A 19,147-nucleotide genomic window follows, 5' to 3' on the forward strand; every position below is an offset into this window, starting at 1 on the left:
CGCATTCTTAAACCCACCCGTATCTCCTGAATTGTGTATTGAATTTAAGAGGAATTACCTTATTTTAAAGTTTTTGATTATGGCCTCACCATCATGTGGGGAGTTTTCTTTATGCCTATTCCAATAAACCCATTTCTAATCTTAAAAACTTTCCTTTCAGTCTTTTCGGGAGAGAGAAAAAAAAGCCTTGGTCCCATATTATACCTGATCATTCCATTGAATTAACACATCAATGTTATTTGACCAACTGATCTGTGCAGACCTCCACTATCCCTCTGCATCTAACCATTATGTGTTTCTTGTGACCTTATGTACTTGTCAATTTTCCCTTCAAATGTGTATGTTGTTTTGTGCAGGTTTTGATTTGTAATCTGTAATCGAGAATAGGCCTATCGAAAATAAAATGTTTCTTTCGTTGGGCGGGGATGGGTAGAAGAGGCAATGAGTGGGCGAAGGGTGTATGGGATGCTATTTATTTGCAGGGGTTGAAACTGATGGCTGACTGACATTGCTACCAGGTTAAAAATGGCAACATAGTTGGATCGTGTTGCCAGTGCTGACGTCCAAGCCAGTAACTTGTTGCGTCGTGTCCTGGTAACAAAGTATCGGCGCAGTCCAGAAGAGCTGGTAGTGAGCAGATGCTGGTTGAAGTTGCAATGTGTTTAATCTCCCACAAGATGGGTGGAGGTAGCTGCTGCTGAGGGGGACAGCGCTCTGTCATTTTAAAATAAATCCCACCACAGTTAATTGGAAAATATATAGGCATTGCTTTCAGAACAAAGGCTGGGAAAAGAATGACGGTAGCGAATAGCGGTGACAGCGAGAAGAGAAGCTTGGTCAATGCCGACATGGAGAGAGATCAGGAGATGTTTCCGGACGCTGCAGACGGCTGCTGTTCCGGCACCAACGGGGAGCTGCAGCCTGAGACACCGATGGAGGCCGAGTCTCCGGCCGGGGAGGCTCCAAGCGGCTCCGGCCAGCAAGTCCACCTGCACTCCCATCTGGACGACCTGCCCACCTCCACCATCGCTTGCAACGTGGACGAGCGGGTGTTCGTGGACGCCTTGTACCGGGTAAGCGGTCTCCCTTTCAGCCTGTGCGCCGGAACACTAGGCCCCTCTGTGTGTGTGTGTGTGTGTGTGTGAGAGAGAGAGAGAGAGGAGCAAGCATCCCTGAGCCAGGCCAGGGCCAGGAAACCAACCTCGCTGCTTCCCTCACACCTGTTCACATTTAGTTCAAAACATAATTGAGCTGTTTTCGAAAAGACTTGGTTTTTACAACGTCATGGAGTTATGTAATCTTGCAGCAAAAAATAGCCCAACGCTGGTGACTTTGAGAGCACAGTATATAACTCATAGAATGCAACAGACTGAAGTATGCCAGTCATTCCACCACCGCATTTATCTTTGTTTTTAAGATTGCAAAATTCGTGTATTAGCCTTGGATAATGGTGCAAATCTCCCATTTTTTTTGGATTGCGAAAATGGAAAAAGAGTTTTCTGATTCTATAACTTATTCAGGTCTCCAGACAATTAATCATATTTGATAACCTTGCTGAGACTAGTGATAATTCTGAATTGGTATGGGAAGGAAAGAAAACGCGTTTGATGCAGTGGACTAATCCAGACAGAGATTAAATAGTGAAGTTTTTTTTTCTGCCTCTAGATATAATTAATACTAGTTACAATTTAGTACAAAGATGTTCTCACATTCCTATGTTGAACTAGCCCTGAAAGGTGAAAATCTGTTGTGAATCATACCAGTGAGTTATCAATAGTGGGAGTTGAAAAGTTCATGGCTGTGTTGAACTAATGTTGGTCAGTGATTGAAAATACAGAGTTTGTTTGTATAAAAGCCACGAGATAACCTTCAGACACTGTAACCATAAAGTAAATTGTTGATTTAAGATTTTGCACTTACATTTAAACCTGTTTTTTGCTATTTTCACTTTTATTGATATCCTATTAGTTGTATATCCGTATGGACGATACATTCTTTTTCTGAAATTAACTCTGAATATATTGTAGGAAAAACTGTAATTTACAGTACGTTTCTCCCAATCTCCAATAAGTTTTGCTCTCATTATTTGTGCCGCCACTGACTTAAAAGCTTCCTTCTCCGCAAACCAAGCTTAGAATGATGGTGCTCCTGGATAACTGTTTACAGTTCAAACGGTCAATAGTGTGCACAGTATTTCACCTTAACTTTAAATTAATCAGCAATGATTATTAAATACATTTTAATAAAGTGTGCTTTTTTGGAAAATCTCCACTATTTACTTAAGCATGTACAATAATTTTAGTTACAGAAATTGTATTACCACACTTAACATTTTATGGACAAGTTGACAGTTTTTTTTATCAGTTGTGATTTTATTTTAATTAATTGAATGCTGTTATAGAACCAGAACGGGCGCTTATCATCTTAGTAGCTTCAGAGTTGGCAGACGTGCATTACACTATTGATTTCACTTAATTGGTCCTGTCAAGCAAAGTCAAACTCTTTAGAAAAAGTATAAGCAGACATCACAAAACTATGCTTTCAGATGTCTAAGTGCCAGTTAAACTTTAATGATGGTGAAAAGCTGATGGGACATTGGGCTGTTTGCCATAATCAGAAATACTTATTGATTCATTCAAAGTTTGTATTGGACTGATTATACTACAGGTAAAAAATGAGGTCTGCAGATGCTGGAGATCACACTGAAAATGTGTTGCTGGTTAAAGCACAGCAGGTTAGGCAGCATCCAAGGAACAGGAAATTCGACGTTTTCGGCTTGTGCCCGAAACATCGAATTTCCTGTTCCTTGGATGCTGCCTAACCTGCTGTGCTTTAACCAGCAACACGTTTTCAGCTGATTATACTACAGCCAATGCAATAAACTGCTTTAACCCAATGGTCTCCATCTACATCTGAATATACAAAATGCTTGTCAGCTCAGCTACTGTGTCTTTGCCTGGCTTGCATTTTTTTTCATCCATGTACGACTACATTATTGGAAACCTGAAATATATTTGACCTGTGGAGTATGTTGTGTGAAGGGCTCCTGCCAAAGAACATCGATTTTCCTGCTCCTTGGATGCTGCCTGACCTGCTGAGTTTTTCCAGCATCACTGTAGTCTTGACTCTGATTTCCAGCATCTGTAGTTCTCACTTTCGTCTTGGTAATATCTTGGCCAAGTAATTATTGTGTTGTTCCAAGCTGTATTTGTTAGCATTTTGTGTGCATGTACAGGCTCTGGATATTATTTCAAGTGCTGTTGGCGATCCTAAGGAAAAAAGATAAATTGAAACAGCTTAAATTCTGTGGGGTTTTTCAGAATGAAATATATCAAAAGATGACATTTATTCCACTTAAACGCAGATGAATTCTTGATCATTTTACAATGTAAACAGCAATCAACATGGATTCTAGAGAGGATGAGTTGGTCCAGTTTATATATACTTGACTACATTTTTTCCCAACTGAACTGTATAAACCACTATAACCTTGTGTGCCTGAACTCCAAAAATAGATACAATGTTGCATACACAGCAGATCGGTGGCAGTTCTGAGTTAAAGCATGGAACTGGGTTATGATACAGACAGATTAGGAAATAGCACATTATGGGCAGAATCGAATGAAGGTTTTGGAATAAGGTTGGAGAGCCCTATGTCCTATATCTTAGAAAAGTCCATCATTCTGGACTCCCTGCTGTAGGAAAATTGTTAATATTCTTGTGAGAAGACTTGTAGCTCAGGTTGTGGATCAGGTTGTAAGTTGGCTCAGATAAAGCGCTGATGTTCTGCTGATGTGGTAGCCAACCACAACAGATCAAGACACATAAATAGCAAACAGGACAGAACATCAGCGCTTCATTGGAGGCTTGCTGATGATGTTACCTCACATGGTGACAAAACGTCTGAGAACAAGTCTACCAGCTCAGTGAGGGAATTTACAACCTAAAGTTGTTAAACTTGAAAGGGTTTAGAGAACATTTACAAGGATGTTGAAGGGTTTTGTGGGGGTGGGGGGAGTGGGTTACTGGCTGCTGTTGGTATTATACCCTGCCTAAGGCCTTGAATTATGTGAATGTTGAAGGGATTCACAGGATGACGGCCAGCAACAAAGGCAGAAAGGTGGTTTACAGCAGGCTTCACTCTCTTCCCTCCTCCTCTTCATTGTCGGGTTCCTAATCACGCACTGCACCTCTTAATAAGGAATCTTCTGCAGGATGTTGCAAGCAAACCTGCATCTAAAGGCAGCCTGCACTGGACTTAATTGATGTGGGGTGAGGAAAGATGCTACAGTCCTCATCCACCATCTTTCCACCTGATCAATGGCTCCCTGCCAGCAGACTAGGCGCAAGACAGAATTCCGGGTCGAGAGTATGGTACTGAAAAAGCACAGCAGGTCAGGCAGCATTGAAAGAGCAAGGGACTTGACATTTCTAGCATAAGCCTTTCATCAGGAATATGGTAGAATCTCACCTGACATACTCAATAATTCAAGGTTTGAGTGTGAGAAGCCTTTCCAATTTGTGTGCATGGCACAGTTTCCAATATTCAGTTTGCAGATTAAATCAAGGGGATATTTGAATCTAAGGAGACAGCTTTTAAACTACAAATTGAGTTGGGGAAAATATGTAGGTGATCACAAGGATGGCACAGTGGTTAGTACTGCTGCCTCGCAGTGCCATGGTTTGATTCCAGCCTTCGGGTGACTGACTCTGTCTGTCTGGAGTTTGCGTGTTCTTCCATGTCTGCGTAGGTTTCCTCCGGGTGTGTTGGTTTCCTCCTGTGGTCCAAAGATTTACATGTAAGATGGATTGGTCATGCTAAATTTCCCAGAGTGCCCAGGGAGGTGTAGGTTGGATGGGTTAGCCATGATTTTTTTTTAAAAAAAGACAGGAATGGGCTGAGGGTGGGGGTCAGAGTGGGATGCTGTTTGGAGGGTCAGTGAGGAGTCAATGGGCCAAATTACCTCTTTCTGCACTGTAAGGATTCTATGATTCTAAGCAAAATTTAACATGAAATACTAGACCTAAGACAATGAATAAAGGAACAGTAAGCCATTCAGCCTTATGCCACAATGGCTGATCTGAAGTTCAACTCTTGCTCTGTATCCCTAACACCCTTGCAGGACAAAAATCACATTGATCTCTCAATCACTCATTTTAATTGGCCCAGCTTTAACAGCCATTTGGAGGAGAGATTTCCATATTTCTGTTCCTTTTGTTTCTGAGTATGTACTTTTTGATTTCACACAAGTTCTAGTTCAAATTATTAAATTGGCTTTTTGCTCAGTGTTAACTCACCAGAGCTTGTCAGTATCCTCTCTACTAAATCAATAATTTCCAACAGCTCCCCTTACATACCTCTCAATCTTGAATCAAGGGACTACATAAGAACATTTTGCAATAAAAACCAAAAAATGTTGGAGAAATTCTGCTAGTCTGGCAGCATCTCTGGAGAGAGAAGCAGAGTTAATGAAGCGTTCAAGTCCAATATAATGCTCGTTCATTTCCAAAGAAGAGTCCTACTTGGAAGTCATACATGAACTTGAAATGTGATCTTAGCTTTTCTCTTGCCATAGATGCTGCCAGACCTGTTAAGTTTCTCCAGCACTTTGTTTTGTTTCAGATTTCCAGAATCAGCTGTACCATGCATTTATTAGAACATTTATGCAGCGTATGCTCATAATTTAGTCATTTAAACCCTGAAATCACCTTGTAACTCTACACTGTATCCCCTCATGGATGTTTCCCTAAATTCTGCGCCCAAAACTGAATGCTGTAGTCCAGATGGGCCTCCAAACAACTGAAGCATCAGTTCTTCACTTTGTAACCTGAGATAAAGGACAGAAATTGCACTGAACCTTTTTGATTATCTTTTAGACAACAGAGTTCTTTGTTAGTACTGTTGAAACAGCTCACAATGAAATTGTAGGATATGTAGGGTTTTTTTAATTGGATCTAGTACTCAATAGGTTCAATCATTGTGAAACAGCAGTCATCAAAATATGTAGGCTTTCCAATTAAAATGGAAAACCACTGAACTAGTTCCCAAACTGACTTCTGTGCAGGCTAGAAAAGTTTGACAGTTACATCTTGAAAGGAAATCTGGAGATAAGTATAAGAGGCATAGAAAATGGGTCACTTGTCCCTTCAAGCCGGCTCTACCATTCATCATGATCATGGCTAATCATCCAACTCAATACCCTGATTCTGCTTTCTCCCCACACTGTTTGATCCCTTCAGCCCTAAGAATTACATTAACTCTTTCTTGAAAACATTCAGTGCTGTGACCTCAACTGCTTTCTGTGGTAGTGAATTCCACAGGTTCCCCTCTCTCTAGGTGAAGAAATTTCTCTTCATCTCCGTCCTAAGTAGCCTACCCTATACCGTTACATTGTGGCTCCTGGTTCTGGACTCTGTGGTCATTGGGATCATCCTTCATGCTTTTACTCTGTCTCGTCCTGTTAGAATTTTATATCTCAATCTTCTAAATTCCAGTTAATATACTCTGAACGACAAAAACTCAGCAGGTCTGGCAGCATAAGGTTAGATTCCCTACAGTGTGGAAACAGGCCCTTCAGCCCATTAAGTCCACACCGACCCTCTGAAGAGTAACCCCCAGACCCATTTCCCTCTAACTAATACACCTAACACTAAGGCCAATCTAGCACGACCAATTCACCTAACCTGCACATCTTTGGCCTGTGGGAGGAAACCCACGCAGGCACGGGGAGAATGTGCAAACTCCACACAGTTGCCCGAGGTAGGAATCAAACCCAGGTCCTTGGTGCTGTGAGGCAACAGTGCTAACCACTGAACCACCGTGCCACATCTGTAGGGAGAAAGTAGAATTAATATTTTGTGACCAGTGACTCTTCAACGTAACCCTTTTTTATTACTAGTCTTTGTTTCCTCTTTTGAAAAATGTGGTGCTGGAAAAACACAGCAGGCCAGGCAGCATCTGAGGAGCAGGAGAATCGATGTTTCAGGCATAAGCCCTTTTCCTCTTTGTCAACTCTCTATCCAAGTCAGTACACTCAGATGAGATGTGATTTGTTAGAGGTGTACAAGATGTTGAGAGGCATAGATAGAGTTGATAGCCAGAGACATTCCCTCAATAGAAATGCCTATTACAAAGCGGCATAGTTTTAAGGTAATTGGAGGAAGGTTTAGGGGGATATGTCAGAGATAGGTTTAGATTAGATTAGATTAGACTTACAGCGTGGAAACAGGCCCTTCGGCCCAACAAGTCCACACTGACCCGCCGAAGCGCAACCCACCCACACCCCCACACCTACCCCTTACCTAACACTACGGGCAATTTAGCATGGCCAATTCACCTGACCCGCACATCTTTGGACTGTGGGAGGAAACCGGAGCACCCGGAGGAAACCCACGCAGACACGGGGAGAACGTGCAAACTCCACACAGTCAGTCGCCTGAGTCGGGAATTGAACCCGGGTCTACAGGCGCTGTGAGGCAGCAGTGCTAACCACTGTGCCACCGTGCCGCCCATAGTGTGGTGGGTATGTGGACTGCACTGCCAGCAGTGGTAGTAGAGTCAGATACACTAGGGACATTTAAGCGACTCTTGGATAACCACATGGAAGATAGCACAATGACGGGTATGTAGGCTAGTCTGATCTTAGAGTAGGATAAAAGGCCGGCACAACATCGAGTGCCGAAAGGCCTATACAATTCTCTGTTCTACCACCCCAATCCCGTGTTCTTTAATTTTGTATGTATTGTATTCAAATAACCTTGAGTATTTATGGCTCTGAAGGAAGCCATTTCTTGTATTGTCTTGTTCCAGCTGAAAAAGAACTATGCAGTCTTATTCTATTTTCCAGTTTTTATTCCACAGCCCTCCCTACATCAGAGCATTTTAATTAATACCCAATTATAGTTCTCACATGATAAGAGTATCTGTCTTTCCCAAACTTTTCTGTCTAAACTTTTAAATTTATTCCTTCTGATTATTGACCTCTTTACTAAGAGAAATGGATCTTGCCTGTCCACTCTTTCTAATTTTACATACCTCAATTACATCTCTGACAAAGCTAAAACAACTAAGAGAAAGTGAGATCAGAGTCGAAAAATGTGGCATTGAAAAAGCATAGCAGGTTAGACAGCATCTGAGGAGCAGGAGAGTCGCTGATTTAGGCATAAGCCCTTCATCAGGAAAGAGAAAACAACCCCAGTCAATCCAATCTTTCCTCAGCTAAAAATTTCCGCTCCTGACATTTTCATAAACCTCTCCTGCAGTCCTCTGTCTCACAATCACTGTAAAGTGGTAAGCAGAGCTATATACAGAACTCTAGCTGCAGTTGGACATACAACTCTGGCAGAACACTCCTTTTTTTTTAATTTACTCATGGGATGAAGGTGTTACTGGCTAGCCCAGAATTTATTGCCAATCCCAGAGGGAAGTTCAGAGTCGCCCACATTGCTGTGGGTCCAGAGTCACATGTAGGCCAGACCAGGTAAGGATGGCAACTTCCTTCCCTAAGTGACATTAGTAAGCCGGAAAGGTTTTTATGACAATTGACTTTTGCTTCAGTGTCATCATCAGACTCTTAATTCCAGATTTTTATTCAAAAGTAAATAATAAAAAAATCTGTCATAGCAGGATTTGAACCTGGGTCCCCAGAACATTACCTGCATCTCTGGATTAACAGTCCAACGATAATACCACCAGGCTATTGTTTTCCAGTATTTTTACATCTGTGTCTTGGCCAATAAATTTCATGTGCCTTTTTACCACTCGGATATGTCAGTATTAAGCAAACTTATAGTCTCACATCACGATTGATAAATGAAGTATAGACTCTGTGTATTTGAAGGTATGTTACAGGGTTGCTCAGTAGACCGATATACTACCAAGTTCTAGCAATTGTTGTTACAGGAAATCACACTATAGGCCAAACTGTTCAAAGGCAGCTGTTCACGTGTGCTACATTCCTAGTTACTTCCTCATCAAGATATTCCCTTTTTAAAGTTTTATTTGTTCACATGATGTGGACATTACTGGCTAGGCCAGCATTGATTGCCCATCCTTAATTATCCAAGTAACAGATGAAAATCAATCCTGTTTATGTGGTTCTGGATGATATGACATCACTTATCAATTATCCTGAGGCATTCAGAAATCTCTGAACATGCACTTCAATATCCCTCTCTTCCTCAACACTTTTCTCAGAAACCTAATATTGTGTATTCCCTCACTCTCCCCAAATACATTACCGCACATTTCTTCATACTGAATTCTAATCGCCATGTTTCACTCCTCACCTGACACATCCATTGATATCTTTCTGCAGTCTTGCAGCTAACTTCCTGGAATCTGCCACCCAACCAATTTCTTGTATCATCTGTAAACATCAACTTTATGCCTCCAACATTTAAGTCTAAATTATTGATCTAAATCTTTGTAAATGAAAATGAAGGATTTTGTACAGTTTCCAGTGAAGTCCCACCTGGAAACAGCCTTAAAGTCAAAAATGCATCCATCAACAGTTACCCTTTGGCCCCTGCCACTGAACCAATTTTGGAACAGAAATGTCACTTGCACTTACATTTATGGGCTTTTACTTTACTGACCAGATTGCTAAGGATCTTGTCGAAAACCTCACTGAAATCCATAAAGCTTATGTAAAAAGCATCGTGTTCATCAGTCCTCATCCTTAACCCATTGAAAAAAATTCAAGTTAACACAATTATCTCTTGACAAATCCATGCTGACTGTCCTTGATTAATCCATGCCTTTGTAAATAGCAATTTGTTGTCCTTCAGAGTTTTTTCAAATAATTTGTTCGCCATCCGGGTTAGGAATAACTCCTGTTTTAAACAATGATACAGTGCTAGCAGTCTCTTGTTACAAGTGCAGTGCTGGAGGACTAAGGAGGGATTGGAAAGTTATGATCACAGTCTGTTTTTCTTCCCTTGCTTACCCTAGTAGCCTGGAATACATTTCTTCAAGACCTGGTGAATTATCCACTTTCACCGATCATGAATAATGTAATGTTTTTTCCCTCTTTTTGTTATACCGTCCAGTATTTCACATTCCACCACTTTGACAACAGTGTCTCTGTCATACCCTTCTATTTTGAGAAAACAAACAGCAAGTATTCATTAAGGCCTATACCCACATCCTCCACCTCCACACCTAAATTATTGCTTGGACTCTAATTGGCCCTATTCTTACCCTAGTTAGTCTTGCTTTTTGTGTTTATAAAAAGCTTTGATTTTTCCTTGATTAGTTTTGCCAATATTTTGTAATACCCTCACCCGACTTTTTTTCTTTTTTTATTTCACTGCTGCATTTTGAATTCTCCACCACAATATCTGCAGTATTGAGCTCTCACTGTCTGATTTGAGCTTGCATTATTTGTCTTACCCTACTCTGTATTTTCTCTGGCATCCTCCCATTGAAATATACACCACTAATTACCAACCAGTTTATTTGTCTATTTTTTAGTCTGATTTTTCAGGCTTTCAATCTTGCTAAATAATCCTAATTAATGGATTCCTACCTCCCTTCTTTGTGGAAACATCGTACCAAACTCATTCTATCCTCCAATTATATGCCTTTCCCCCTTGTTGCTTGTTTTACCGCTCAGCTTTGTGAAACCACATTTCCAATTGGTATTTTTCAAATTTAAATATTTTACTCTTAGTCTGTGTCCTTTTCTATAACTGCATTAAATCTAAATCTAACTGAATCATGATTCATACCACTAAAATATTCCCTCACCCTCATTCACCTTCCACTTTCCCTGCATCATTTCCTAAAACTAAATCCAAAAGTCCAATTGTTGACAGTTTCATATGGCAGTAAAAGTTTTCTTTAATACATTTTAGAAACTCTGTGTCCCCGATTACTTTAGCAAGGGTGCAATGCATGTAAATATTCAAGCAGTTGAACTCTCTGACTACATCTGTCCTGTTTCAGGACCTCAGTAATTTGCTTACATGTTGGCTTTTCTATCTCCTTCACACAAGTGAAAGGTCTACACTATACGCCCCAAAATATCATTGTCCTTGTTGGTTTTTTCAGTTGAATGCATATGCTGGAAGGGTAACCTGAAGAAGTGGATGATGTGTTAAACAAATAGTTTATATTAGTATTCACCAAACAGAAGGAGTTGTTGGAGGATGGGCTCACAGAAGAGAACGTCAAATTTCTAAGCCAAGTTGCTTTTAAAAAGGAAGAAGTGTTGTACATCTTAAAAAGTATTAAGATGCATAAGTCCCTAGGTCCTAAGGGGATCTATGTCAGAATATTGAGGGAGACAAGGTAATATATTGCTGGAGCATTGACAGGCATCTTTCTATCCTCTTTGGCCACAGGTGGATTGGAGATTAACTAATGTTGTCCCATTGTTTAAAAAGGGTAATGGATAATCCAGGAAATTACAGGCCTCTCAGCAGTGGTAGGGAAATTATTGGAAGAGATTCTCAGGGGCAAGATCTATAAACATTTTAGAAGCAAATCGACTGATTAGCAATAAACAGCATGGTTTTGTGCGGGGAAGGTCATGCCTCAGTAATTTGATCAAGTTTTTTGAGGAGGTAACAAAGATGATTGGTAAGAGAAAAGTGATTGATTTTGTCAAAAACTGAAGTCCGTGTAGACAAGGCTGCTCATGGCAGACTGGTACAAGAGGTGGCAAGATGGATACAGGTCTGACTTAGTCATAGGAGACAGAGGGTTGCTGTGAAAGGATGCTTTTTAGAATGAAGGGCTGTGACTAGTGGTCTTCCACAGGGATCAGTGCTGGGACCACTGCCGTTTGTGATCTATGTAAATGATTAGGAGGAAAATGTGGCTGGTCTAATTAGTAAGTTTGTGGACAATACAAAGATTGGCGGATTTGCGAATAGTGAAGAGGGTTGTCTGAGGATACAGCAGGATATAGATCAGTTGGAAGCATGGGGAGAAAAATGATAGATGGGGTTTAAAATGGCAGTGATGCATTTTGGAAGGTCAAGAATAGGTGAAAATTATACAATGAATGGCAGAACTCTTAGAGTATTGATATGCAGAGGGATCTGGGTGTGCAGGTCGACGTCACTGAAGGTGGCAGTGCAGGTAGGTAATACATTTTAAGATGCACACACTTCTTCCTTTTTTAAAAGCAATTTGGCTTAGAGTGTCTGGCTCAGACACTCCCTTCTCTGAGACCATCCTCCAACAATTCCTTCATTGGAAAGGGCATTGAGTGTAAGGATAGGCAAGATATGCTGCAGCTTTGTAGAACTTTAGTTATACCACACTTGGAATATGGTGTACAGTTCTGGTCACCACACTACCAGAAGAATATGAATGCTTTGGAGAGGGTACATAAAAAGTTTACAAGAATGTTGCCTGGTGTGGGGGAGATAGATTTTATCTATGAAGAAACATTGAATAGTCTGGGTTTGTTTTCACTGGAACGCAGGAGATTGAGGGGTGACCTGATAGAAGTTCATAAGATTGTAAATGGCATGGATAGAGTGGAAAGTATAAGGTTTTTTTCCCAGGGTGGAGGGGTCAATTACTAGATGAAACAGGTTCAAGGTGTGGGGGAGAAATTTTAAAAGAGACTTGCAAGGTCTATTTTTCACACAAAGGGTGGTGAGTACCTGGAGCACGCTGCCAGAGAAGGTGGAAGCAGACACAATAGCAGCGTTCAAGAAGCACCTGGACAAATACATGAAGAGGAAGGGAATTGAGGGATACGGCCCTATATGTGAAGACAGTTTGAATATGGAAGGGCAAACTGTGCCTGCATAGGTTTGGAGGGCCAAACATTCTTGCTGTATTGTTCTTTGTTTTTTGTTCTAACCAAATGAGATTATGTCTGCTATTCTCCTTTCCATAATTATGTCTTCAACCATTATTGCAATCTCAGCCTGCTCATGCCTGCTTTTCTGTCCAGTCTGAAAACCATGTAATGTTCAAATACAGTTCCTTCCTTCAAGCCATATTTCAGTAATAGTTATGATATTATACTTTGTAGCCTTTGTTTATCTGCCTTATTCAGATGACACTTTTTAGAATTAAAATTAGAATTCCCTTTGGGTTTATTGTCCCATGTACTGTCAAGAGTACAATGGAACATTCACAAAGTTACCACTTACGGCACTATCTTAGCTGCAAAGGTAACTGGGTACAGATTTTTAAGAATCAATTAGAAAAATAACAAAACCAAAGGTCCAACATTACAGACCTTCACACCATTTTAGATGAAAACTTTAAGAATAAATTAGAATAAAGAAATTTTAAAAATCAGAATTACAGTCCTTCTAAGTAGAGAACGCTGGGCAGACTCCTGCATTAATGTATGAAACAAATCAAACAAATGACTGATTCAACATCCATTTCCTACTCTTTCTTTTTTATGCCTTTCAAACTTGCTGAATAATTTTTTACCTCTGTTTCCAGCTTTGCTTCTCTCCTTTGTGAATTTATGCTCATGTTCTTAATCCCCCGCCCAGCCAATCCAGCAGCTGAAGTAAACCACCCCTGAATGATATTAGTCCCTCCTGCCCTGTTAAAGAGCACCTCATTCATTTTTTACATGTCTTGCCTTCCCCACAACATCTCCCATTGATGTGGGAACCTAAAGTCCTCCTTCATGAACCATCTGTCCAGTTACAAATTCATCAGACTTATCCTCCTGTTTCTGTCTTTATCAGAGTGTGACATTGGGTGTCATACAGTGAATGCTGTCTATCTTTGTTATAATTATTCAATTCTTCACTAATTCCATGTAATTTGTGTGTAGGACCTCCTCTCTCTAGAGCAACCCTATGGTCTGGCAAGACTGTGATGACTGGATCCACAACTAGAGAGGCAGACAAACATTTTTTTTCAGCCATGGCAACAATTTAGGAATACCTTCCAGGGTCAGGGTAGAGGCGGAGTAGGGGAGCGTAACAGCCAGAGGCTGATGTCTATATAAGTCTAGTTCAGTTTAAGGGAAAGCATGATGAGGTCCTGCAGGCAACTTACAGGGAATTAGTAATGAATTGAATCATTTGAGCAAATATAGACAGTGATCTCTTTATGGTGCCAAATGTCACACTCTAATAAATACAGAAAGAGGAGGATTAGGCTGATGAATGTGTGACTGGAGAGTTGGTTCATGAAGGAGGACTTTAGGTTCCTACAGCAATGGCAGTAGTCAGAGGGAAAGTTAAGTTATGTAAAAAAAATAAGAGGTGCACTTTAACAGGCCGGGAGGAACTAATTTCATTCGTGATGGTTTACATCTGCTGCTGGATTGGCTTGGCAGGGGGATTAAGAACCCTTACATAGATTCAGAAAGGAGAAGAGCAAAGCTGGCAGGTGGAACTAGATTGGGCTGGGATATCTGGTCAGCATGGACGAGTTGGACCGAAGGGTCTGTTTCCGTGCTGCTCATCTCTATGAGAAGGTAGAAAATTATTAAACAAGTTTGAAAGGCATTTTAAAAAAAGAGTCAGAAATGGATGTTAAATCAGTTGCTTTTATTGGATTTCATCTACACTTCAATATGCCTCATATGCAGGAGTCTGTCCCATCTTGTCTGCTTAGAAATATTGTAATTCTGAACTTTATATTTCTTTATTCTTCTAATTTATTCCTAAGGTTTTGTACCTAAGATGGTGTGAAGATCTGTAATGCTGGACTTGTTTATTTCTTTATTTTTCTAATTGATTCCTAAGAATCTGTACCCAGGTACCTTTGAAGCCAAGGTGGCACCGTAAGTGGTAACTTTGTTTCGTGTAATCACATGAGTTCAATGGAAAGTTCACAGTCACCCCAATCTAATGAAAAAGAGTGATGACTGGTGGTGATTTAACCTGAGGGCTATCGAACCTCTGGCCAGGGGAGAAGTTGAGAAGGAGAGTCCACCACGGTAACCTCAGCCAGGGTGGGAATCGAACCCATGTTGTTGGTATCACACTGCTGCATAAACCAACAGTCCAACCAACTGAGTTAAACCATTATAGAATCCCCAATAGAATCCAAATCTTCCTTTTCTTTCTTAATTTTGTATGATTCAGGTGATTTAAATTTTGAGAAATGCATTTCCCCTGTATTATTTATATTGATTAATTTTAAATCGGTGAATGACTCTTATGAACCCAAGGATAACCAGAGATGGGCAACAAATGTTTGCTTTGCCAGTGATGCATGACATCCCACGAAATAAGTTTTTTTTTCAAAAAAGGTACTAAGAAAGACACTTTTAAATTGATAGAAGAAGCATGCTGGCCAGTATGTGCCTCTATTGCACTAGCAGGGAAGTTGGCCAATGGTTGTTAACTGGAGGTCTATAGTTCTCGATGAATGCTGCTACCATGTTCAAGAAGGTGAGCATGCCAGGTGAAGCATGTACAACAGCACCAGGTCAACATTTCAGTTTCAGTTCATGTTGTGTTTTCCAAGTATACACATGGAGTTTCAAAACTTCAACTTGCTTGTCATTTGGGTTTTAAAACTCCCTATTACTGAAATGTGAAAGACAACCCTTTATCTAATGTTGTTTTCCCCCTTTTATCATTTTTATTGCTCAGGTCTGATGCACTCGTTACCCTCTGTCATTCAGCAGGCATAAACCTCCTCATTAGCAGGCATGCACAGTGAATATTGGCAGAACGTTTTTGGCCTATCCAGAGCCTACCCATACTTGGGCAAGTCTAACCATCTCTATTAACGGAGGCTGGGATTTGACTGGGACCTTGATGTCTGCATTGGTATTGTAATAAAATGGGGAGTGTCGTTAGTCCCTGCAATTATTGTACATCTATAATTTATAATTTTGCCTTTGTGCTTCAATCCTGTCAGCATTTAATGTTATCAAACTTTATAAGTACAAAAAAAATTAGAAATGAAGAACTTTTGTTATAAGGGGAGATGAGAGGAGTTGGTGGTGGTCTTTTTAGAATAAAGAAGATTGAGAGTAGGTTTAAAAGAGGTGTTTAAAGGGTATTGATTAGTTAAATGAAAGAATCTGTTTCTGGAAAGGAAAGGATCATCAGAGGACACTGATTTAAGATCATCAATAAAAACACAAAAGGATAGCAGGTTTATAGATCCACTGTTTACTACATTTACAATTTTTGGTTGTAGGATAAAGCATCATAATACCATAAAGAAGCAAAAAATGCTGCAATATCTGTAGGGCGCCCCAAGATATTTTTGATTGACAGTCTCCACAAGCATGCTTGGTGGTCTTTTTTGTTCCTTCTACCTTGATTGAGGGATCCTGGCTCTCAGTGCAGTTTAAACACTGATACATCTTCTCAAGGGTGGATGGAAGCCAGAAACCCAGTGACAGTTGTGGCTCAGTTAATGGTACTCTTGCCTCTGAGTCAGACAATTCCAGATACAGGTCTTGCTGCAGCCCTTAGGCATACAAGTTAGAGCTGATGCTGCATTAACATACTGAGGGGAGTGGTAGGTTAGCACTGATGCTAGATGCCAGATGAAAGATTCATTCAAACATTATGATCAAGTCAGAACATCCAATGCTGCTTTGGTGGTCCTGTGTCAAACTGACTGACTAAGTCTTCACATCAATATTCTGGTTTTATATTTTGCTCATTGAATCTTCTTTGTTGCAATCAACTGTTCTATTCAACTTCATTGAAATGTGTGAACACTTTTGCTTGTTGAAATGCATCAAATCTCATTTCAAATCATAAATGATGGATCAGAATCACAGCTTCCAGTTGTAGGTTTCTACAAGAGCGACTAATAAATCTACTGCTGTAGTGAATACGAAAAACTAACTGTATTATTCATTTAAGCTAACCGGGGATGATAAACGGGATACGTTTAGTTTAAATTTTGTCATGCACTATTATGAAGAGTTTATAGCATAATAAAAGTTTAATATTTGTGGTAATTCTCTAACATGTATACCCCACAATGCAGTTTCCATATTTTCTTTTATTTATTCATATGGGTGTTCCTGGCTGGCCAGCCTTTATAGCCTGTCCCTTCTTGTCTTTAAGGTGGTGATGAACTGCCTCCTTGACTCGCTGCTGTCCATTTATTATCGATATGCATTCCATTAGAGAGGAATGTCAAGATTTTGACTCAATGACAGTGAAGCAATGGCGATATATTTCCAAGTCTGGATGGTGAGTGGCTTGGAGCAGCATTTGCAGGTCATGGTGTTCCCATGTATCTGCTGCCCTTGTCCTTCGAGATTGAAGTGGTCATGGAAGGTGGTGTTTGATGAGCCTTGGTGAATCCCTACAGTGTATCTTGTAGGTAGTAGTAGCAGTGTGTACTGAGTGTTCTTGTTAGATGGAGTGATTGTTTGTAGATGCGGTGACATTCAAGTGAATTGCTTTGTTCTTGAGTGTTGGGAGTGCAAGTGGAAAATATTTCATCGCTGTCCTGACTTGTGCCTTGTTGATAGTAGACAGGATCTGGGTAGTCTGGAGGTGAGTTACTTTCTGCAGTATTCTGTAGGACCTGCTCTTGTAGCCATTGTTTTTATATGGCTAGTCCAGTTCAGCTTGTGAATGTTGATAATCCCCAGGATATTGATAGCGGAGGATTCAGCAGTGTTGATATCGTGAGGGTCAAAGTGCTATGGATTTTCTCTTATTGCAATGTTCATTACCTGGCACTTATGTGGTGCAAATATTACTTGCCCCTTGCAAGCCCATGCCTGGACATTGAACAGATCTTGCTGCATTTGAACACGGACTGCTTAATGTAGATGATGGTGCCCCCACCCCTCACTCTGCCCACCCCATGCTGGAGTTAGTTTGCTCAATTGGTTGGAAGGCAGATTTGATGGTCAGAATGAAGACTACAGCATGGGTTCAATTCCCACACTGGCTGAGGCTACTATGAAGAACTTTTCTTTCTTGTCCTCTCTCCTCACCTGAGGTTAAACCACCACCAGTCATCTCTTTTGAAAGAGCAAGTGTCCTACAGTCCAGCAGGAATTTGGCATCTTACCTTTATAGGAGATTTCTTAAATTCGTCAGGAGGAATTATAGCATCTCTGTCCAAATTATGTTTCAAGAACTTTTTAAATTTTGAATCACATCCTGCAGTGGTTTTCACACACGTTATTTAAATAGGTTAAATTGTACTTTTTCTTTGCTGCAGTAGATTTAAGGAATGATGCAGCACAAAACTCTCGGTTCCTGATGAGAGGAGATTGTACAGGATCTGAAGCAGGGTCAGCAACTCTCCAACACTACAACTTTCGAGTCTGGATACAGTTTAGTTTTTAATCCTGTGGGAACATGGGACATCAGTGGTACTGATGTGATCTCACACAGTATAAAAAGCTGGGTTTTGAACAACACTCAAAACCAAACCACCGCATTCAGACAAATGGGATTAGTTCAGAATTGGAAACTGTTGAATTTTGTACTGTTGTCGTGAATTTCTTGAAGAGAAAGTGAGGACTGCAGATGCTGGAGATTGGAGTGGTGCTGGAAATGCACAGCAGGTCAGATAGCTTCTAAGAAGCCAGAGATTCGATGTTTCGGGCAGGAGCCCTTCATAAGGAATTTCTTCAAGTTAGGAATGATGAATGTACGGATGGATTTCAGCTTCAAGAATAGAAGTAATCTCTGGAAGTCTTTAAGAGGAAGCTTTGTATAGAGTTTGTATAGGTGTCACTTTGACTCAGTGATGGCTCAGTTTCTTCCAAATCACATCAGAATGTCGGATATAGATCCTATTCTAGACAGATGAGCACATAATTTAGGGTGGCACTTCAGTGAAATACTGGACAATTCTTTTTGAGGTATTAACCTGAAACCTGCCTGCCCTGTGCAGTAGACAAAGAAAGCCCAGTGGCTGTCATGAAAGGAGACTCATGGTGTTCTCCTGATATCCCGAGCAGCATTTATGCATTGAGCAACAGAAAGTTTATCTCCTCAAATGACTCCTTGCTCGACATGGGGTCTTGCTGATGCACTTTCAATAGTGGATACTTTTCAAAAGTGCTTCATTGGTTGCTTGTGAAGCATTTTGGAACATCCTGAAGCCTTGACAATAGGTGCAGGAGTAGGCCATTCTGTGATTTGCCTGATCTTCCTGAGAAGAGTGCAATTAATCCCTTGATCACTTGCAGCTCTCATGTCAGTGTCTCAAAGGAGTCATAAATGAATGATTTGGAGATGCCGGTGTTAGACTGGG

At 40.6% G+C, this 19,147-nt stretch overlaps 1 protein-coding gene across 1 annotated transcript in view; it reads left to right on the forward strand.

Annotated features, from left to right (window-relative positions):
• The first annotated feature begins 611 nt into the window (after positions 1 to 611).
• LOC132821153 (calcipressin-1-like) overlaps positions 612 to 19,147 on the forward strand; it is an 83,070-nt gene continuing 64,534 nt past the window's right edge. The window contains exon 1 of the mRNA XM_060833751.1: positions 612 to 1,073. Coding sequence (XP_060689734.1) covers positions 795 to 1,073 — 279 coding nt within the window. The 5' untranslated portion in view covers positions 612 to 794. The remainder of the gene's footprint in view (positions 1,074 to 19,147) is intronic.

This window comes from Hemiscyllium ocellatum, chromosome 12 (assembly GCF_020745735.1).
Source record: "Hemiscyllium ocellatum isolate sHemOce1 chromosome 12, sHemOce1.pat.X.cur, whole genome shotgun sequence".
NCBI lineage: Eukaryota > Metazoa > Chordata > Chondrichthyes > Orectolobiformes > Hemiscylliidae > Hemiscyllium > Hemiscyllium ocellatum.